Source organism: Schistocerca cancellata, chromosome 4 (assembly GCF_023864275.1).
Source record: "Schistocerca cancellata isolate TAMUIC-IGC-003103 chromosome 4, iqSchCanc2.1, whole genome shotgun sequence".
Taxonomy (NCBI): Eukaryota; Metazoa; Arthropoda; class Insecta; order Orthoptera; family Acrididae; genus Schistocerca; species Schistocerca cancellata.
Genome location: NC_064629.1, coordinates 550,619,164 through 550,642,656, shown reverse-complemented (window position 1 = coordinate 550,642,656; position 23,493 = coordinate 550,619,164). Strand labels below are relative to the sequence as shown.

At 38.1% G+C, this 23,493-nt stretch overlaps 1 protein-coding gene across 1 annotated transcript in view; it reads right to left on the bottom strand.

Moving 5' to 3' along the window:
• Positions 1 to 23,493, bottom strand: part of LOC126184559 (DCN1-like protein 4) — a 134,403-nt gene that overhangs the window by 54,263 nt on the left and 56,647 nt on the right. Inside the window, exons 2-3 of the mRNA XM_049926986.1 lie at positions 19,410 to 19,541; positions 1,987 to 2,084 (exon numbers count right to left, since the gene is read on the bottom strand). Coding sequence (XP_049782943.1) covers positions 1,987 to 2,084; positions 19,410 to 19,489 — 178 coding nt within the window. The 5' untranslated portion in view covers positions 19,490 to 19,541. The remainder of the gene's footprint in view (positions 1 to 1,986; positions 2,085 to 19,409; positions 19,542 to 23,493) is intronic.

Here is a 23,493-nt window from a genome sequence, read left to right as displayed (position 1 = left end):
GTCATTTTATTCTTTTATGGAACACCACCTTTCTCATTATTTACAATACAATAATATGTCACAAAATTATCAGTATATATGACAAGCGTGTGAGGGCAATGATCACCCAGCTTTCAACAAAAATATATTAGATTTGGAAACTGTGACTGGGTGTCTCTAGGGAACACGAAATACGAACTGTAACAGAGTGAAGATGGTATAAAGAAAAGTAATTAAGTCAAGCACCTTGGCTGTTGGATCAAACAGTATTAACACTTACTAAATTAGTGTGGAGGCCACCAATATGGGCATTACCTTCAGGGGACTGACACACACAAATTTGTTACACAGAAAATGTCCCAGTTCTCTAAACATTGCAGATTTTTCATATACAGCTCACAACGGATTGATAAGGCAGGTAGAATATATTAGATGTCCTTCATGCTCATCAAACCAACCTTTGACATTCAGAGCTGCGTGAATGGGGTTATCATCACTACAATCGCCATCAACTTTGAAGATTCAACATACAGTAGCTGACAATACCTGCATCACAAGTAAACATATCTTGCCTTGGGGGAAGTGCAAGAGTGAACACAGTGGATCACATTTCACACTTCAGTCAGACATTAGGTCACATTTTGAATTTCTTGCACAAGTGAAGTCTCTTTTTTACATCAGTTTGGTTTACTACAGACTATGGCAAATTTACTGTGACTGTTCTGTTTTTGCAGTTTCAATTGTACTATCTTTGTTGACACTGTACTATGAAAATCCCTTTTTGTGGCAGAATGTTCATATTTGAAGAATCTGCTAAATACAATGATTAAAGAAAAATATCATTGTTTAAGATTTTTCTCTTAATGACATTCTAAATAAAGAATCTGAAAATCTTGCCATGCTTTCGTAAGTATCAAGCGATATGTTGACTATGCAGAAAATCTGAGCTGCAGCTTTCACTTCCTTCTGGCAAATCAGTTCTCACTTCAGAGACATCTCATACTAAAGGCGTTACAAATTTTATAATACAACAAGCCCCCGATTACCTGTACATTGTTCAACGATCTCTAAACAAATGGAAAATGAGGCCTGAAGTATTCAGTTATAATTAGAATGATTATTTTCATTCAGAATACACTATTACGTATATGACTCATGTTTCACTGTCATTTGATTATACCAATATTTTGACACTCTGGAAAATGAGAACTGTAGTCATGAAAATGTAAGAGAAAAACGGAAAAGAAACAACTGGAAAATTATTTCCTGAAAGTGTTCTGAAAGCAAGTAATATGAAACCTGATTTATTTTGAGTGTAATTTTGTTACTAAGGTGTTTCTGGCAAGTAACATGGAAGTAATGTAGTGGTGTTTCATATGTGATACATAGCACATTTTGCAAATATAGTAAATAGCAGTTGGGGTAAAAACATGGATATTTTCAATTACCTGTGCAGTCTCTGGTCTCTAATAACACAGATAATTATGACTCTGGTGGGTTTTCTTAAGAATATGAAACAAAGAAAGAACTGCACCTCGATCATCGTAGGACTGCGAGAAGGAGATTAGTTGAAAATGTAATCTCTTTCATTATAAAATGGATGGAGATGCAGACAGAGGGTGAGCTGCACCATAGAAAACAGGATGGAGCCCAGATTAAGCCTTCCTGGTACACTTTATAGCCAACTTTGTATGTTGCACGCTGGTGATGTAAATCACCAAACAATGTGGCTTTGGCCTGGAGCCTGCCACATGAGGCAGGATACTGACTGGCAATCTAGTGCAAAGCACAGTTCAGTATAATGTAGTTGAGTGTCCCTCTAGTTAAGCCAATAGAAAGGCATTGCTCAACAATACATCATGAAGTTAAGATTGTTGTTAGTAGTCACAAATGATTAAAAATTATCAGGCACATCTATGATGAAGATGAGAAGGAACAGCAACAAACTGGATGACATCAACAGCTCTAGCAAATACCTCATTAAAAAGTGAAAACATTGATACGTACCCAATGTGTCTGGTTCAGTAGGCACAGTGTATTCCCTAAACAACTGCACACATCGTCTCTGAGTAAATGCTGAATTGTCTCTTGCAATTCTTCTAGAACTGAAACAGATTTGGAATCTTACTACACATGTAACTAAGAACCCAATCATAAAGAGAAAACTAATCACCAATAAAAGTTCTGTCTCATTACAGTTCTCTCTCGACCACATATCAATATTTTCATTGTCCAATTCTGAAGCTCCAAAAAGGTTCAGAGTTTGGCACCATGATTTTTTCTATCACTTATTACTTCTTTCCCCTCTAACAATGCTCTGAACATGTTAAAAAAAGTGAAGGATGCCTTATGGTTTTGATTTCACAGAAAAGTGTACATCATTTTATAATAGCTCATAAGTTAGTTCACAGGCTGTAAGAAAATGAGTGGTTACCACCTCCAAAAATTTCACTTGCTTACTAATTACCTAAAATGCTGCACTAATAAACTATTGCAGATCAAAAGTAAACAAACTTTAAATCTCACAAAAGCTTTACCTGTGTACTTTAGTAATTAAGCTTTGATAGTAAGAAATAACATCTAATTTTAATTTTGCCTTTGGGGACTGACATCTGAATAGATCACAAATGAATAGACTCTCACACACAGAAGCCTCATTTCTTCTGAAACAGACAATTTTGTCATTTGAAAGCACTTACAAAACAATTATTTCAGAGGTCTTTGTGTAGCTTCTTGCATTAACTTTTCACAATGGCTGGGAGTGTTTGACTATGGAAAATCATTGACTTTCAAATATGGCAAGATCAGGGCTATACGGTAATTGCTAAACCACTCTGAAGCTTACTACAGCTAAAATGCTTGACTAATATCGTGAAACACTGTCCAGATTAAAGGAAAGAAAGAAGGTTATGATTCCGTGTCTCGTTAACACTTATCAGGTCACACTTCATCAATATGACTAAAGAGTTTTTCTTCTTCGTGAACTAGTTAGTTAGATAATTAGTAAGGTGTTTCATGGATCATTTTTCATGACAGATTGTAATGATGTGGAATGGGTCATTACACATTCACATCACAAATCAATTTGTACATACTGTTACATTCTGAACATCTCTACTTTTTTCTGACATTGTAAGGAACAAAGGTGTAATGTAAACTCATCTGTTGTGTGGCTGTCTCTTGAGCTCTGTTTAATACCACTGTCACCCTCATTGTTTCCTTATAACGTGTGTTTTGGCGACACACAACCACCTGTGTTATTTAGTATCCCAACACGAGTATGTGTGATCAACACCACTGTCTTATGTGCACCATCTCTGAAGTAAATTTATTACTGTCACTTTTGTGATACTTACAAGTTTTTTGAAGTGTGTACAGGGGTTGGACAAACATATGGAAACACCACGAGAAATGCATACTTGAACATAAATACAGATGCTAGCCATGCCTGCAGATTGCACTGTTGTATTCAACCACAAACATCATCTGTTCAACGTCCTCAATGGGTTACATGTGTCAGTCATGGTCAAAACAGCATTCTGTGTAAATCTTAGTGTATTATGTTGGAGTTAAGTGAATTCAAACGTGGACAATTTGTTCATGATCATATGTTAGGTGCTTTCATAACCAAAGTAACTGAAATGTTTGGTGTTTCACGGGGTACCATATTGAAGATTTATACTGCTTAATGGGAAAGCACCAAATCCTGATGCAGATGAAAGTGTGTGTTAAGTGGTTGTGACAGATGGTCATTGAAGAGGATTGTGATTTTAAAAAAAAAAAAAAAAAAAAAAAAAAAAAAAAAAAAACCAACAACAACAACAACAACAACAACAACAACAACACAAACACTGCTGAACTGAATGCTGCAATCACGAACCCTGTCAGCATCAAAAACATCATCAAGGTAGCTTCAGAAGCAAGGAATGCTGGAATTCCAAAACCACATATCAGTGATACAAATGCCCATAACAGGACACCATTATGCCCAAGCCATAAAAACTGGAATATGGAGCAATAGAAGAATGGCATTTGATCATATAAGCCTGGTTTCCACTGTTTCCAACTTCTGCCCAAATTTACTTCAGTGACGATTTAGGCACTCACATCACGGTATTCCTTGGATCCCATGATTACTACTCTGCAAGGTTGCATTACTGTCAAGGATTATGTGATCATTGTGGCTGATCAGGTCCATCCCACGGCATAAAGTTTGTTCCCCAATGGTGATGCTGTGTTCCAAGATGACAGGGCCCCTATTCACACAGCTCACATTGTCCAGGGCTGGTTTTGTGAGGACGAGGATGAGTTGTTGCATCTCCCCTGGCCACCTATCATCCAATGTAAATATTAATTAGCCTTTTTGGTCTACTCTGGATAGAGGGGTGTTAGATTGCTATCCATCTACATTATCATTACCTCAACTTTCCAATATTTTGCACGAAGAACAGTATAAGATTCACTTGAAAACCATACAGAACCTGTACTTATCCATTCCAAGATGACTGCAAGTTGTTTTGAATGCCAACTGGTTTCCTACATTAGGCATGGTAATGTTCATGTTTTTGGTATTTTCATATTTTTCTCCACATGGAGGGGTCAAACATTTTTTCTCATGTCTCTTCCGAAAATGTACACGTTTCTCACAGATGACAGAATTATGTCAGATCTGCTATGAACTTAGGTATATGAGGGTAGCTGAGAAAATGTAGAGGACAACTTTAAATACAGCAACATGACACAGACACAAATGTGGCTGCTTCTTCAAGTGGAAAATTTTCCAAGGCATTTATTAATAAAGATTACTATGTAAGTAAATGTGGGTAGATTAAATAACATGAAGCCAGTTAGTCATTGGTGAAGATGTGAAAAAAAAAAAGATCTTTTTTCTTTATTTTGATGATAAATTGATGGATGACACTTATGTACACTAACATGCACATGACAAACATTCATGTATGGTTTGACAGATCTCATTATGCACGAGATACAGTGTGGCAATGAATGCCTTCATCGATCTTTTGCTACACACAGGACCTTACAAAGCTTCCCATCTCCATTTCAATGATCTGTGGGATATAGATGGTATAATGTATTTGCAGTTACTATGCTGTATGAAAGATTCCTGTTTGTATTTCATTGTATTCACTCTGATGATAAAGATACTAGAAATGAGAGTTGCATCTTCTGGCAGTAAAATGCAGCCTCTGGTTCACCTTCCCCATGGTAGGTACTATGTATGTGACTACTTGTATTAAAGTTGTTTGTAATAGTAATCTGTAAGGACTTAGCTGAATAGACAGCCTTTTCATTCACACAATTTATCGTGTAACCAAAATTTAACAGATTTGTTTTAATACTAACATGGATTATTTCACACTTTTTATTGTTCACTGTCTTGCCACATTTCTCATCATAAAGATATTTTGACTAAAAAAATCTTGCAATTGGTTTTGATCATCTGATGACTTTACAAAATGGTAAACAATAGCATACTCTGCAAACTATCTAACAGAGCTGCTCAAATTGTTTAATAAATCATTTATACAGATTTGGAACAGCATAGGACCTACAACATTTCCTTGGGGAATGCCAGCTATCACTTCTTATTTACTCACTGACTTTCCATCAATTACTACAATCTGTGACCTTTCTGACAGGAAATAATGAACCCAGTCATACAATGAGACTATACTCCATAGGCATGCAATTTGCTTAGAAGTTGCTTGTGAGACAAAGGGTCAAAAGCCTTCTGTAAATCCAAAAATAATATTACTATTATCACTACTCATGGTAGCAGCAGCTGTAGTACAAGTACTGCCAATATTATTAGTTCATAGTCAGTATTATTTACTCACACTGTCACTACTGACTCTCAAATAATTTTAATACTATCTGTTGTATTAAAATTGTTATTTCTTAGATAACTATCATGTAAAAAATTAACTGTATGTGTGAAACACTGGTCCAATGTAAGAGGGGGTCTGATGCCCCTAATGAGATCAGATTATATAAATAAATAAAAATTCGAAATCAACTTGAGATACCCTGTAGAACAATATATTTTGAATATGTGCAGACTGTTTGTCAATAAAGCATTTTCTGAGGTAATTCAGAATGTTCGAATACAGTGTATGTTCCAAGATACTAAAGGAAATTGATGTCAATGATATGGGTCTGTAATTCACTGGATTACTCCTATTTCCTTTCTTAAGTACTGGTGTGACCTATGCAACTTCCCCACCTTTAAGTATGGATATTTCGTCTAGTCAGTAGCTGTATTAGATTAGATTTACTTTCATTCCAATTGATCCGTAATGAGGTGGTCCTCCAGGATGTGGAACATGTCAGAAAAACAACAATACATGACAAATATTTACAACTAAAACAAATAAGCTAATGTACCATTCCACAGGTCCCAAGTGGAATGATAGTCATTTTTTAATGAACACTATATGAAAGTCATTTTACAAATACTAACGCACTGAATTTAAAATAAAAGTTTTTTTATTTATTTATAAGGTAATAAACATGTAATACAACTACTATAATACTTATTTACAATGAACACATTACTGCACTGAAATGGTGCAGAAGTTATATTGTACTTATATATATACAAACAAACTAGTTGGTTTTGCTGAGAAATTCATCAATGGAGTAGAAGGTGTTGGCCACCAATAAATCCTTTAGGCTTCTCTTAAACTGAATTTCATTGGTTGTTAGGCTTTTTATGGCTGCTGGCAAGTTATTGAAAATGTGTGTTCCTGAATAATGCACACCTTTTTGCACAAGACTAAGCAACTTTATATCCTTGTGAAGAGTATTCTTATTTCTAGTATTGATTCCATGAATTGAGCTGTTGGTTTGAAAAAGTGATATACAGGGTGAGTCACCTAACGTTACCGCTGGATATATTTCGTAAACCACATCAAATACTGACGAATCGATTCCACAGACCGAACGTGAGGAGAGGGGCTAGAGTAATTGGTTAATACAAACCATAAAAAAATGCACGGAAGTATGTTTCTTAGCACAAACCTATGTTTTTTTAAATGGAACCTCGTTAGTTTTGTTAGCACATCTGAACATATAAACAAATACGTAATCAGTGCCGTTTGTTGCATTGTAAAATGTTAATTACATCCGGAGATATTGTAACCTAAAGTTGACGCTTGAGTACCACTCCTCCGCTGTTCGATCGTGTGTATCAGAGAGCACCGAATTACGTAGGGATCCAAAGGGAACGGTGATGGACCTTAGGTACTGAAGAGACTGGAACAGCAAATTACGTCCACATGCTAACATTTTTATTGGTCTTTTTCACTGACGCACATGTGCATTACCATAAGGGGTGAGGTACACTTACACACGTGGTTTCCGTTTTCAATTATGGAGTGGAATAGAGTGTGTCCCGACATGTCAGGCCAATAGATGTTCAATGTGGTGGCCTTCATTTGCTGCACACAATTGCAATCTCTGGCGTAATGGATGTCTTACACGCCGCAGTACATCTGGTGTAATGTCGCCGCAGGCTGCCACAATACGTTGTTTCATATCCTCTGGGGTTGTAGGCACATCACGGTACACATTCTCCTTTAACATACCCCACAGAAAGAAGTCCAGAGGTGTAAGATCAGGAGAACGGGCTGGTCAATTTGTGCGTCCTCCACGTCCTATGAAATGCCCGTCGAACGTGTACCTCACCCCTCATGGTAATGTACATGTGTGCCAGTGAAAAAGACCAATAAAAGGTTATTAGCATGTGGACGTCATATGCTGTTCCAGTCTCTTCTGTACCTAAGGTCCATCACCGTTCCCTTTGGATCCCTACGTAATTTGGTGCTCTCCGATACACACGATCGAACAGCGGAATGGTACTCAAGCGTCAACTTTAGATTACAATATCTCCGGATGTAATTAACATTTTACAATGCAACAAACGGCACTGATTACCTATTTGTTTATATGTTCAGATGTGCTAACAAAACTAACGGGGTTCCATTTAAAAAAAACGTAGGTTTGTGTTAAAAAACATACTTCGTGCATTTTTTTATGGTTTGTATTAACCAATTACACTATCCCCTCTCCTCACGTTCGATCTGTGGAATCGATTCGCCAGTATTTGATGTGGTTTACGAAATATATCCAGCGGTAATGTTAGGTGACTCACCCTGTATTTTTAATGACAAATTTCATTAAGGAATAAATATATTGGGAAGCAGTAGTTAGTATCCCTAGTTGCCTAAACAGGCTTCTGCAGGATGTTCTTGAGTTCACACCACATATAACTCTTACTGCACGTTTTTGTGCCCGGTAAACTTTAGCTTGGATTGATGAATTACCCCAAAAAATAATCCCATATGACATTATGGAATGAAAGTAAGCATAGTATGGCAGCTTTTTCACTTTTATATCCCCTATGCCTGACAAAATTCACATTGCAAACAGATTTGTTAAGACGCTTCAGCAGTTCTGTGGTGTGCTCCTCCCAGTTGAATTTATTATCAAGCTGTAATCCCAAGAATTTAACACTGTCCACTTCTATCTTCTTGTCATCATATGTTAGACATATACTCTTGGGACACCCCTTACAAGTTCTGAACTGCATGTAGTGTGTTTTTTTCAAAGTTTAGTGACAAAGAATTGGCTAGGAACCAGTGATTAATGTCCACAAATATTTTATTAGCTGATCTTTCTAAGACTACACTTGATTTGCTATTTATTGCAATGTTTGTATCATCGGCAAACAAAACAAACTTGGCATCTGGTAATGTTACTGATGAAAGGTCATTGATATACACAAGAAAAAGTAAGGGGCCCCAAAATGGAACCTTGTGGGACCCCACATTTAATTAGTTCCCAGTTGGATGATGCTCGATAGCTTGATACATGTCTCTTTGCTGCCAGAGATATAAGATTTGAATCATTTTGCAGCATTTCCTGTTACACTATAATACTCTAACTTAAAAGGATATTGTGATTTACACAGTCAAATGCCTTTGACAGTACATTACTTTTTCGGAAATTTTTGAGAATGCTGCCAACAGTGAAATTGGACAGAAATTTGATGCTATTTCTTTATCTCCCTTCTTAAACAGTGGCTTAACTTCAGCATATTTCAGCCATTCAGGAAATATTCCACTGATAAACGACTGGTTACACAGATAGCTTAATATGTTACTTAGCTCAGAATCACATTCTTTAATTAACTTTGTTGATATTTCATCATACCCACTAGATGTTTTTGATTTTAAAGATTTTATGATGGACATTATTTCTGTTGGGGTAGTGAGGGTCAAATTCATATTATGGAAGGTGCTTGATATTTCTGGTCTGAGGTATTCCATAGCAGCATCTACCGAACCTGACAACCCCATCTTTTCAGTAACAGTTATAAAATGTTTATTAAAAAGTTCTGCAACACTACACATCTGTCACCAATGTATCATTTACTCTTAATGCTATTTGTTCCTCTTCATGTCTGGTTCTACCGGTCTCCTCCTTCACTATATCCCATATTGTCTTTATTTTGTTATCTGATATGACTATCTTTTCCTTGTAATATATTTGCTTTGACATCCGTATTACAGCCTTTAATATTTTGCAGTATTTCTGATAATGCGCTATAGCATCAACATCGGAACTGTTTCGGATTGACAGATACAGTTTTCTTTTTGTTTTACAAGATACCCCTATTCCTCGAGTAATCCATGGCTTTTTTTGTAGACTTTGCTCTAACCTAGGTAAGTTTTGGGGGAAAACATTGTTCGAATAAGGTAAGCACTTTATTAGCAAAAATGTTATATTTTTCATTCATGCCATGAGCACTGTAAACATCAGTCCAGTGAATGTCTCTGAGGAGTGTCCTAAAATAATCAATTTTTGGCTTACTGATTACCCTCTTGAGGATATAAAATCTGTTAAATCTGAGCTCTTCAGTATTAACATTTAACAGAAGGAACTGCATGTCATGGTCTGAGAGGCCATTGACTATTGGTTTTGTGATATAATTTTGTTCATTGGACTTTTCTATAAAGATATTATCAATGGCTGTGTGAGCAAGTGGCTACCCTAGTGGGGAACTTTACAGTGGGAATTAAGTTGAATGATAGTGTTACTAACTCAAATAAGTTCTTATTGGGAGAGTCTTTAAAATAATCTACAATGAAATCACCAGCAACCACTATTTCTTTGTTTTTGGTTGTTAAATGGGCCAGTACAGCTTCAAGGTGGTTTACAAACAGATTAAAGTTACCTGCAGGTGCTCAATATACACTTAATATTATGAAGGATTTTTTGTGAAATTCTAATTCTGTTGCACATGCTTCCATATGCTTTTCTAGGCAAAATTTATGAATGTCTATGTTCTTAAATTTATAACAGTTCCTAATGAATGTGGCAACTACTCCTTTCTCCATTTCTGATCTACAAAAGTGAGATGCTAACCTAAACCCTGTAACACTTAAAAGTTCTATACCAGTGGTCACATGATGTTCAGAGAGGCAGATTATGTCAGCTGGGTTTGAAGACTAATTCATCTATGCAGATAGTTAATTCATTAATTTTATTTCTCAGTCCTCGAATATTTTGACGCAACAAAGATAGCTGACATTTCACACTGACTGAGTTAAAATTTGGTACAGTTATAATATCTGCTGACTGTTGAAAATTCTTAACTAATAGCTGTTTATGCTGATGTAATAAGCTGGAATTATGTTTTTTGATTTCTTTCTCAAACTGAAGATTTGTCTCAGTTCTAACCTCTCTTAAAATTTGCTTTCTTTCTGTCCTCCCTACCCTAAAAAAGGGTCTTTTCTGAACCCTATAACCACTGGTATTTTACCACTCATGACAGTGCCTCCCCCCTTTAACTTTTCTGCTATTTCCCCAGCCAATTTACCCTTCCCTTCCTGTTGAGGTGAAGGCCATGCCTAGTATAATCCCACCTACTGAGAGAATCAACAGGAACCACACCAATGTGTGACCCTGCACCCGACATAAGCAGCCATTCCAGCTCCCAATTAACTCTCTTGACAGAAGAGTTCAAATGAGGTCGGTCATGGCGCCCAAGAACAGATACAAACTCAACACCAGTATGCTTCGATGCTGATACAATCTTCGCCAGGTCACACTCTATACTGTACCCAGGATATCTGTGAATACTGTTACCTGCCCCACCCACTATAACCACGGTCTCTTCCTTAGTGAAATCTTTGCGAAGTGATCCTAAATCCTCTGTCACCTGCTCCAGACCAGCACTAGGTTTAAAAAAATTGGTGACCTGGTATTCTGATCCTAGTTCATCCTGCAAAAGTTGGCCAACACCTCTTCCATGGGAACTACCTAACAACAACACTTTCTTTCTCTTTACTGATTTCCTTACATTCTTACATTTCAATTTGCTGCTGAAAGTTTGTTGTGCCCTGTCTACACCTGCAACTGCTTGAGGCTCACCAGCTTCTAACTGAAGCAACAGGTCAAATCTATTTTCCACATTCACCATGAAGCTGTCAGACAAAGTTCTTGGCCTGTTCCTCCTGTTGCCTGTTGCCATGTCCCACCTCTCTTTACCCTTATCCCTCCTTAACCTGTGAAGATCTCCCCTGGCCTTGTCTAACTCAGCCTGAAGGGCGGCAATTTTCCCCTCCTGTTCCAGTATCTTCCTATCTCTACTACAAATCCTACAAAACCACTCACGAGTCTCATTTACTAACCCTATTCCAACGCCACTACAGTCACCCACATGGAAAAAACTACAGCACCCATCACACCAAAGCCCCGACCTAACAATTCTACGGCAAGTCAAGCACTTTTCACTCATGATAAACGTAATGGTTTATTAAGAATAAGTCAGTTCAATTACAGATAAACACGAAAATTCGGTTACACAAATTTGGCCTATACGCAACTGTGTGTAAACAAAAACAAAAGTGCAAAGTTTCTGAAACAACAACTTAAACTTTACGCTACTTTCCGGAAATGCTAGTTAAATAATGAAGAGGTACACTAAGTTAAATTGTTGGAGAGAGCAAGGAACAACTAAACGAAATTCTATAGATTTGCTGCAGCAGAACGTAAACAGAAAATACGACTGTACGGTCTTTTCGCGTTTTCTGCTTTATTACGTAAAGAAAAATGAAATTTTTAACGGTACACTTAAAAGGCACACTAATACACCTATTTACCACGTAATCAGTACTAATCTATGTGTTTTATAATCTAAAATGACTTATCTTTACGAGAACACCAAAACTCGCGCTAGTCGCCTGGCTGAAGGGCTGCCAACCTAAGATTGCTATGTATGGATCTATCATGCCAGCATACTCTGAAAGAAATAGACATACAATCTGGACCTGAAGACCTGCCTTCAGTAAGTGATTTAAATCACTTCACTTCACTATACCGAGGGTATCTACTTCAGAGTTATGTTGGCAACTGTTCTCGATTCAAATTCTAAAATACTTACTTTGTTTGCTTTGGTGAAATAATTCCAGAAAACTATTCACTAACTCCACTTTAGTGGCACTGTTTTATTACTATTGCTGTTACACAGTGAAGGTACTAACTGTTTCTTGCTTGTTTAGTGATTACCAGAGTACCTATGGATTTTCTGTTAGGTTTCACTACAGAGTTTCATTGTGGAAACTATTAAAATCATCTCAAATTACAGTCCACAATAAATTTAGATATTCTGTAAATCATTGCCAACCCTTGAGATTTTGCATTCTTTTAGAGCTGGCATGATTTTTTTTTTGTTACTTCTGCACCACCTTTGTGATCTGTTTTGAATGGCATGGCAGATCATTTCCATCTCTTATTAATTTTTTGGTACAAAAATCTCAATCACTGTCAACACTATTGCTTTGAATTTAAGCCACATCTGGTCTACACTTACACAGTTTGGAACCTTTTGGACACAATTTAATGACCTTTTCAAAATAGAGACTTTCCGTACATTACTGATCAGTGGGGTGGGCAAACCAACTGCACCTTATATGATCAACTGTTTGTCAATGAAATCTGAATACCAATGTGCTCATTAAAAGTAATTCTGTCAACCCTGCAACATACACTTTTACTGACCGGTAATGAATTAGATTTGCTAAATACAGAATTTTACCATTTTCTTCGCAGAATGAAAGAAAAATCAAAAGTAGAAGCAACATAATTTAAATAAATGTCTTGATCCATAAACAATTACAAGCTCCAGCTTTTGTGCCTTACCACAAATTGTTGCTAGATTGTGAGGTACTTACCAGCACTGACAAGGCTGCTTTTGTTGATGATATTCACAGTAAAAGATGAGCTTTCACACATTGTTCACGTTGCTCTGAATTTTTATGCTATGAATGTTTTTTATGATATTACCCTGGGGAATGCAATGTTTCTCTCTCAGTATAAGGGGCGTTCAAAAAAAAATGAGCCGGAGGCATAATTACAGAAACCAGTACCTGTGTGTTAGAAGTATTGACCCTGGCTATTGAGACACTTGTCCCACTGTGACACAAGGTGTTGAATGGCTGTCTCATAAAATTCCCGGATCTGCGATGTGAACCAGTTCCGCATGTACAGCTGGATGTCGTCATCCACATGATTGCAGAAAAGGTTATGCTGACCTCCTTTGACCAAGCTGGCCCCCTTCTGATTCATTTGCTACAGCACGGGACAACAGTGAATGCCCATCGTTACTCACAAACCTTGACCATCCTTCACCAAGCGATCAAATCAAAATGACCATGCAATCTCACCCGTGGGGTCATTCTAATCTATGGGAATGCCAAGTCTCACACAGCCAACACAGTCGCGGCACTCCTACAGAAATTCAAATGGGAGGTTCTCTGCCACCCTCAATACTGTCCGGACCTCTATCCTCATGATTACGCCATTTTTGGTCCCCTTAAAAAGGCTCTGAGGGGCAAACAATTCACCTCTGACAACGACATCCAGCTGCACGTGCAAAAATGGTTCACATTGGTGCCTCGACAGCCAGGGTCAATACTTCTAACATTTGGGTACCGGTTTCTGTAATTATGCCTCCGGTTCATTTCTTTTTGAATGTCCCTTACATGAAATAAAAATCTCAGCAAAAACTGAAATAATTGGATTTGTGTGTTTTCCATTTTCAATTACTATTAATTATGTTACATTACACAAGGTGGGGCAGAATGGACCCCCTGATTTGATGGACGAATTGTAAAAACAGACAAAGACAATTAAATAGGTTTTTGTTTCTGAACACTACATTCAATGCCATTTTGTTTTCATTAGGTTTTGAAAATCATACCATCCAGAAAAACATTGTTTATATGATGGTCGTCCAGTTGATGGTGAAAGTGATCACTGTATCAGGCAGAAATCTACACACATGTCTGGCCCCTGTTTTGACAAGAACTGAGGTTGGAATTTTCCAACACATTGGTTAGGGGGCTGAAGATGGTGTAGTAAACTGCCGAAGCTGACAGCAAAATAAAATAACAGTTTGGAAATTAGATGGCTGAAAGGTGTTTGATTTGACATTCTCCACTATATGGCGTGTAGCAATCCATCCTTTTCATAATACCGTCGATAATGAAACACGAGAAACGATCAACGCAGGTGGGGCCAGGTGAGTGTCCCCTGGGACTGTGCATTCGATGGGGGCCATCCCTCCTCCAGTCATCACACCCCCAATCAAGTATAGCAAACACACTGAAGAGCAACAGCATTCACTAATCCACCAGTTGAACACCTAAAATGGAGAAACAGGGTGTGACAGTGAAAGGGGGCAAACCGCATCTAAAAGCAATTAATACAGAGGAAAAGAGGGATAACACAAGCAGCTGTTAAGAGAGGTAGGGTCTAGAACCACCCCCCTCTCCTGCTACAGTATGTAGAGGGAGATGCCCTGGCCCCTGCTCTCGCGTACCGGCCCTCGCCCCTGCACTTGAAATTGTGCAGCAGAGGAGAGACTAATCAAAAGTTATCCATTTTGCAATTTTCCCAATGAGTCTACTTCTCCAAATTTATCTTCTATTTGCTCCACCAAAAACATAATGGTTTCGTCCCTTTGAAAGTAACTCCATTGTTTCGTTCCCAGTCTTCTGGCCTCTCTCTCTTCCCTTCGGGTACCCAGGGTAGGGAAAGCAGTTCTATGGTAACTGTCTGTATTGAATTATTTATATTTATCTATCAAGATACTAAGACCAGTATGGGCACTGATTTGGTCGAGTTCACTGCATTTCATGTGCAAAATGTCTATCCTGATGCCACTTACTCTACTCAAGAGCTCTCCCCAGGCATCATCCAGGAACAGCAAAGGTCATCTGGCATGATGGCCACTGCCAGGAGACCTGATGTCCCAAGAATATGGGCATCTACTCCTTGGCATGCATGGTGTGCTAACAGCTAAAGCTTCAAAAGATGTAATCCCTGTGCTGTCAGGGGGCTATACCAAAAGGGTAAATAACGATCCAATCACATCAGATTGGCTACCGTGTTGGCTTTTAAGTACATACACAAGTCTACATGGATACTGTGCACAAAAGATCTTCAATGCTGTATGCAGATGGTGCTGTTATGGTTTTCTTCCCCAGTCAGTCCATACTACAGAAAATATTTTGAAAATGCAGGTTAAATCCAAAAGGGGACCAAAAATTATTTCAGCCAAAAACTGATGTGAAGTAAATGGATAGAGAAGTAAATGGATAGAGAAGTAAATGGATAGAGAAGTAAATGGATAGAGAAGTAAATGGATAGAGAAGTAAATGGATAGAGAAGTAAATGGATAGAGAAGTAAATGGATAGAGAAGTAAATGGATAGAGAAGTAAATGGATAGAGAAGTAAATGGATAGAGAAGTAAATGGATAGAGAAGTAAATGGATAGAGAAGTAAATGGATAGAGAAGTAAATGGATAGAGAAGTAAATGGATAGAGAAGTAAATGGATAGAGAAGTAAATGGATAGAGAAGTAAATGGATAGAGAAGTAAATGGATAGAGAAGTAAATGGATAGAGAAGTAAATGGATAGAGAAGTAAATGGATAGAGAAGTAAATGGATAGAGAAGTAAATGGATAGAGAAGTAAATGGATAGAGAAGTAAATGGATAGAGAAGTAAATGGATAGAGAAGTAAATGGATAGAGAAGTAAATGGATAGAGAAGTAAATGGATAGAGAAGTAAATGGATAGAGAAGTAAATGGATAGAGAAGTAAATGGATAGAGAAGTAAATGGATAGAGAAGTAAATGGATAGAGAAGTAAATGGATAGAGAAGTAAATGGATAGAGAAGTAAATGGATAGAGAAGTAAATGGATAGAGAAGTAAATGGATAGAGAAGTAAATGGATAGAGAAGTAAATGGATAGAGAAGTAAATGGATAGAGAAGTAAATGGATAGAGAAGTAAATGGATAGAGAAGTAAATGGATAGAGAAGTAAATGGATAGAGAAGTAAATGGATAGAGAAGTAAATGGATAGAGAAGTAAATGGATAGAGAAGTAAATGGATAGAGAAGTAAATGGATAGAGAAGTAAATGGATAGAGAAGTAAATGGATAGAGAAGTAAATGGATAGAGAAGTAAATGGATAGAGAAGTAAATGGATAGAGAAGTAAATGGATAGAGAAGTAAATGGATAGAGAAGTAAATGGATAGAGAAGTAAATGGATAGAGAAGTAAATGGATAGAGAAGTAAATGGATAGAGAAGTAAATGGATAGAGAAGTAAATGGATAGAGAAGTAAATGGATAGAGAAGTACATTAAATCAAATGGGACCTAGAGAGACACCACAGTTACCATCAAAGATTGCCACCATGGAAAAGGATTAAAAAGAAGTAAGGGTAGTCAGATGGAAGACTGCAGCACAAGAAACGAGGTAGATGCTGCAATGGCTTGGGGCCCTATGCTCACCATGCATGCACGAACAAGAGTTGTGAGCACCTTGTGAAGGCAATAATATGGGTTATCAACTGAATTTGTGATTGGATTCAGGATTTCTCAAGTATGGTGCAGCATGTTATCTTTACTGTTGACTCATCAACTTACATACAAGTAACTTCAAGTATGCACTAGCAAACTGTACTGTGGTAGGTGTTGATCATACTGTATATTTATGACTAGTCAGACAATATTAGCAGTAGCCTCAGACTTTTTGCATATGATGCCATGTATCTATAATGAAGTACTTTCTGATGCCTGCACAAATATTCAGTCAGACTTTGATATTATTTAAAATGATGCAAAGACTGACAACCTGCTTTAAATGTTCAAAAATGTGAGATTTTCCACAAAATACTGTGACTGCAATATCAATGAGTCTGAACAGAAATCAGTCATTAAATCTGGCGGCAGACTTCGATCTACTGGCAGTATACTGAGAAAATGCAGTCAGTTTACAATGGAGTCCGCTTACAAATCATTTTGTGCTATGTGATAGAATACTGCTGAAGTATGTGGGATCCATACCAAACAGGACTAACAAGAGATAAAGTAGCACAAATGTTGAACTTTCAAAGCACCCTTTGTAAGAATGTTGTTGTGTGTATACAAAGATTTTGCCTCTTAAGTCATAAATGTAATGAGCAGCTAGGTGTAAAGTATCTACAATGGATACAAGCATTTATACTTTGAAGTGCCAAAGAAACTGGCATAGGCCTGCGTATTCAAAAACAGATATATGTAAACAGGCAAAATATTGCGCTGTTGTCAGCAATGGATATATAAGATGACAAGTGTCTGTCGCAGTTGTTAGATCAGTTACTGCTGCTACAATAACAAGTGTTCAAGATTTAAGTGAGTCCGAACATGGTGTTTTAGTTGGCGCATAAATGATGGGGCACAGCATCTCCAAGGTAGGATGAAGTAGGGATTTTCTCATACGACCATTACACGAGTGTACTATGAATATCAGGAATCCGGTGAAACATCAAATCTCTGACAACACTGCAGCCGAAATAAGATCGTGCAAGAATGGGACCAACAAAGACTGAAGAGAATCATTTAGTATGATGAAAGTGCAACCCTTCTATAAATTGCTGCAGATTTCAACACTGCGCCATCAACAAGTGTCAGTGTGCAAACTGATCAATGAAACTTCATCTAAATGGCTTTTGGAGCCGAAGGCCAACTTGTGTACCCTTGATGTCCGCACAACACAAAGCTTTACGCCTTACCTGGGCCCATCAACACAAATATTGAACTGTTGATGACTGGAAACATGTTTCCTGGTCGGACGAGTCATTTTAAATTGTATGAAGTGGATGGACGTGTAGGGGTATGGAGACCACCTCATGAATCCGAAGACCCTGCTATCAGCAGGGGACTGTTCCAGCAGGTGGAGGCTGTGTAATGGTGTGGGGCATGTGCAGTTGGAGTGACATGGGACCCCTGATACATCTAGATGCGACTCGGGCAGGTGACATATGTAAGCATCCAGTCTGATCACCTGCATCCATTCATGTCCATTATGCATTCCAACAGACTTTGGCAATACCAGCAGGACAATGCAATACCCCACATATCCAGAATTGCTACAGAGTAGCTCCAGGAACACACTTCTGAGTTTAACCACTTCCTCTAGCCACCAAACTCCCCAGACCTGAAAATTATTGAGCATATCTGGGATGCCTTGCAATGTGCTGTTCAGAAGAGATCTCCACCCCTATGTACTCTTACAGATTTATGGGCAGCCCTGCAGGATTCATGGTGTCAATTCCCTCCAACAGTATTTCAGGCATTAGTCAAGTCCATGCCACATTGTGTTGCGGCACTTCTGTATGCTCGTGTGGGGCCTACACAATATTAGACAGGTGTATCAGTTTCTTTGGCTCTTCAGTGTATATTAAACAATAAAAAAAATATGTGTGGCAGGCCATCAGCATATGATAAAGTGATCATTAGTAACAAACTACCTGGAGTACACTGCCATCACCAATACTGTGACAAGATTAGCAAATAATGCATCAAAATTCATTTGCTACTCAGGTTGAGATCTAAATTGTCCAGCTCTGTGATAACCCACTATTGTTACCAACAGTTAGTACTACAGTAATGGGCAATTTTTTGTGATTTTATAGGGTGTTCAAGAAACTTAACTGGATAGTTGTAGCCTCATAGCACATGAATTGGTACATCCTTTGAATGTGCCCTTAATAACTGATCTGTTTAAGGAAGTTTACTCAATATGTGTGAGAGGAAACTACCATACATTTAAACCAACATACTCTGGTATAGTGTTCTGTTTAATAGGAATCTACCATCTCCAGAGGCATTCGAGCATAAACAACAGCACTAAAGGTGTCTGAAAGAATAATACTAGTATTAACAGTGAAACAACAACAACAACAACAACAACAACAACCACCACACACACACACACACACACACACACACACACACACACACACACACACACACACACACACACACTCTCTCTTTAGAAACATTGGTACCTGACATGATTCCTTGCACGCTTGCTGAACTGGCGCTCATCTTCTGTGACGAGCTCGATACGCCTCTTGTTTCGTGGCATGGTGCGATCACAGGTGCGCCCCTCACGCACCTGGTCTTTACAACTTCAGAACCTTTACAAACAAAATAGTATTTTAAAAGATTTTCCAGTGTCAGGTGACAAAAATCTTACCAGCAGAAATGAGAGCTTAGTAAAGAACTGCAGCAACCAGATATCTTTTAACAGAAAAACAAATTTATAAATAATAGCTCTCATACACTAACTGTCATCATGTCATTCTTAATTCAGTGAATCCACATTCTCCGCACAGCAGTCACATGCACTGACTGAACAGCTATACAGGCATAAAAATTTCCGTGTCAGTGCAAGAGATTATTTCATCCTAGATTATGACAATCCTTGACCAAGCTGGTAATTCCATGGAAGTTGTGACCATCACAACAACCTTGTCGAAAAACATAGGTGCACTTTTGACACACTGTTCAGAATGCTCTGCATATCATTACAACACTGAGAACAGCTGTGCAAGAAGAATTCCTTATTGTCTCTGGGATTCACAAACAACATTAGTTGTTATATTGCTGTTAAGTGCATTATTCCTGTTTACTCTGCTCACACTCTGCAGTGTGTTGCTGTAATAAACTGACAACCATTCTGGACACCTAAAACTTTTTCTTAGCACAAACATAAATAGTGCATGACAACGCAGACAAATATATCATGTTTCTAGATCCAGGATAAGTCCCCTCACATCTAACATCATGTTTTAGTTATTTCTAGATTTATGGAAACTGGTGTAGTTAGCATTGCTCGTATACCAGCTGGTTGACACACTGAGCTTTCTTTTGGGAGGAACAGAGTTCAAATTCCCATCCAATCATCCTGATTTAGGTTTCCCAAGATTTGTAAATCACTTGAAAAATACGCCACAATTGTTCCATTGATAAATACATGGCTGATTGACTCCACTATCCCTGACAAATTTAAGCTTGTGTTCTGTCTCTTAACAGTCTCAAATTTTTGCTAGGATATTCAATTTTCATCTTGCTTCTTCACATAGAGAGAGACATTAGGAACTTAAGGTTCTGATATGTAGAAGAATTGTGGGCAACGCCACAGATCCTTATTTCAGTCTTTAATTTTTTAAGCTCACAAATAACTCTAAGCTGACGGTCATTGACAACATAGGAACTCTTAGATAAAACTAACCATATTTAAAAAACATTTCTTCCTGCAGAATATTACAGGAGTGAAAGTAAATTATTTTTAAATATGTTAATTTTAAATGTCATGTGCTAGGCAGTATCCCAGAGCTAGAGAAGTAGTTGTCTCTAAAATATGGTACACTAATCTTTTACTAAAGTAAAGCTAAATAAATGCTGAGGGATATGACCAAATGCACTGTCAACTCTACTGGCAACAGATCACATTGAGACACTTTGTTTAAAAATCATAGAATAAGATTGTATGCAAGGAAGACACTTCGAGACACCAGAAGGTTTCAAACAGATTACATAATTCTATAATGATAAGGCACAGATTTTGAATCAGTTTTTAAACCGCAAAACATTCTCAGAGGTAGATGTGGACTCTGACCATAACTTATTCATTATGACCTGCACTGAAGGAAATACAGAAAGTAGGAAATTAAGGAGACTTGATTTTTAAAACAAAGGATCAGAAGTTGTTGAGAGATTCAAAGAGAGCATTGGGCACTTATAGACAAACAGGGAAAAGAAATACAACAGACAGCAAATTGGTAACTCAGAGCTGAGATAGTGAATGCAGCAGTGGATCCAGCAGGCAAAAAGAAAAGTCCAAGCAAAAGTCCTTGGATTACACAGAAGATATTGAATTTAATTGATGAAAGGGAAAAAAATATAAAAATGCACCAAATGAAGTAGTCAAATGGAGATTACAGAAACTGTACCATGGCGACCTAAGTTTGACATTACGAAATGTGTGATACTACAGTCTAGCATCTGCCACCATACCTTGTGTTACGTATTTTTGGAATGTAGATTACATGATTTCTTTCTTCGAATGATATACTACCCAAGACTAATGCATCAATTACAGAAAAAATGTAGTAAAAAGATCTTGTATGACAGTCTTCTGTGCAGGGAAACAAAGTTAGAGCCAAGGGTAGTAGTGCCAGTGAAGCTGAGAGACGAGGTTTTAAAGGAAGCACATGATCACATGTTATCCAGTCGTGGAGGGTGTAGGGCAACGAATAGGAGAGTGGCGGAGAGGTAGGAAAGGAAATGTGGATCAGTATTTCAAGAATTGTATACCATGTACACAGAGAGCAGATCTGAGTCTGAAACAGATACAGCTACAACAATTACCGAAAGCGACATATCGATTTTCTTTCATGCGGATTGATGTCTTAGGACCTTTTAGGTGAACACCATCGGGGAACAGATTCGTTCTGACAATAACAGGCCATTTCTCAAGGTATGTGGTGATGGTGGCTACGCCAAGTCAACAGGCAGCAATGGTCACGCAAGCATTAGTAAATAAACTGGATTTTGAAGTTTGGGGTACCAGAGACAATAATTACTGACCGAGGGACCAACTTCATGTCAGATTTAATGAAGGAGCTGTGTAAATTGAACATAAAGAAGTTTAGGATGAGTGTGTTGCATCCACAGGCCAACGGAAGGACAGAACAGGTACACAGAACAATCGGGAAGACATTGAGTTTTTATGTGGATTCTTATCAGTGGGACAAGTATTTGAAGCATATTGTACACGCATACAATGTGAAAGTCCATTCAAATACCGGTTTGTCTCCGTATGAGGTAGTGTACGAGCGAAAAATGCAGTCACCGTTTGATTTAGTGAAGCTACAGAAAGTAAGGACTGGTGAATCTGTACGTCAATTTACAACGACAATTCGGGATGTTTATAAACGGGTACAAAAGGCGAAAACGAAGGTTTTGGAAAGGCAGGAAGACTCAGTGAAGCGGAAAGGAAGTTTACCAAAAAATGTTCAAATGTGTGTGAAATCTTATGGGACTTAATAGCTAAGGTCATCAGCCCTAAGCTTACACACTACTTAACCTAAATCATCCTAAGGACAAACACACACACACCCATGCCCGAGGGAGGACTCGAACCTCCGCTGGGACCAGCCGCACAGTCGGAAGTTTACCACAGTATAAAGTGGGGCAATGGGTAATGCTGTCCAGCCCCTACATGCAAAAATGTAAAACGAAGAAGTTCCTCACGAGGTATCAAGGACCATACCAAGTTATTGAAACCACATCTCCTGTTAATGTTAAGCTTCAGCTGCCAACTAGGATGACGATAGTACACATCGGGTGGTTATAGCCATTTAAGAGTTGCCTGGATGTGATTCCAGGTGTGTCACACGAAGGAAAGAGGAAGAAAGAGGGAGAAGAGGGGTGCTAAGTGCAGAGGAAACCAGGAATATAGAGTACAGCATGAAGTACCGTATGCTTTGTGATCTAGAAAGTCGTGGAGTATTTGTAGTTTCTTTTTTGTTTTCTTGTCATGTATCATTGGGTTGGCAAGAGTAATTGGGCATTGTATTATATGTATGCTTTCCAGGGGCAGCAGTCCTTTTGATGAGGGAGGAAAGGTGATGGTGATCTCTGTCATCAGGTCACTGAAAAGGTAAGTGTAGCTTCTGACATATGTGGAGTGTTGTTGGAGGAGAAATCGAACACAATTCTGGGGAAATAAATGTGTCTGAGTAAATTTTTCGGCAAAGCTGTAATAAATGTGTGTTGAACGACGTCAGAGTCGTACGATTTCCTGTTTAAATTTTTAGTTATCGACAGTGTTGGGTCAGGAAAGTCTTGTTTATTGCACCAGTTCATATAACGTAAATTTAAGGATGAAAGTAGTCACACGATTGGTGTTGGGTTTGGATCAAAAATAGCGAATGTTGGAGGAAGATCTGTGAAGCTACAAATATGGGACACATGCACGGTGCAGTTATTTTTAGACAGGGGGGAAAGGAATAGACTGTCCAAGGGACACTGTAGAGCCAAAATTGAGCTTGCAATGGGTCAGGATGCATTGGATAATCTCCA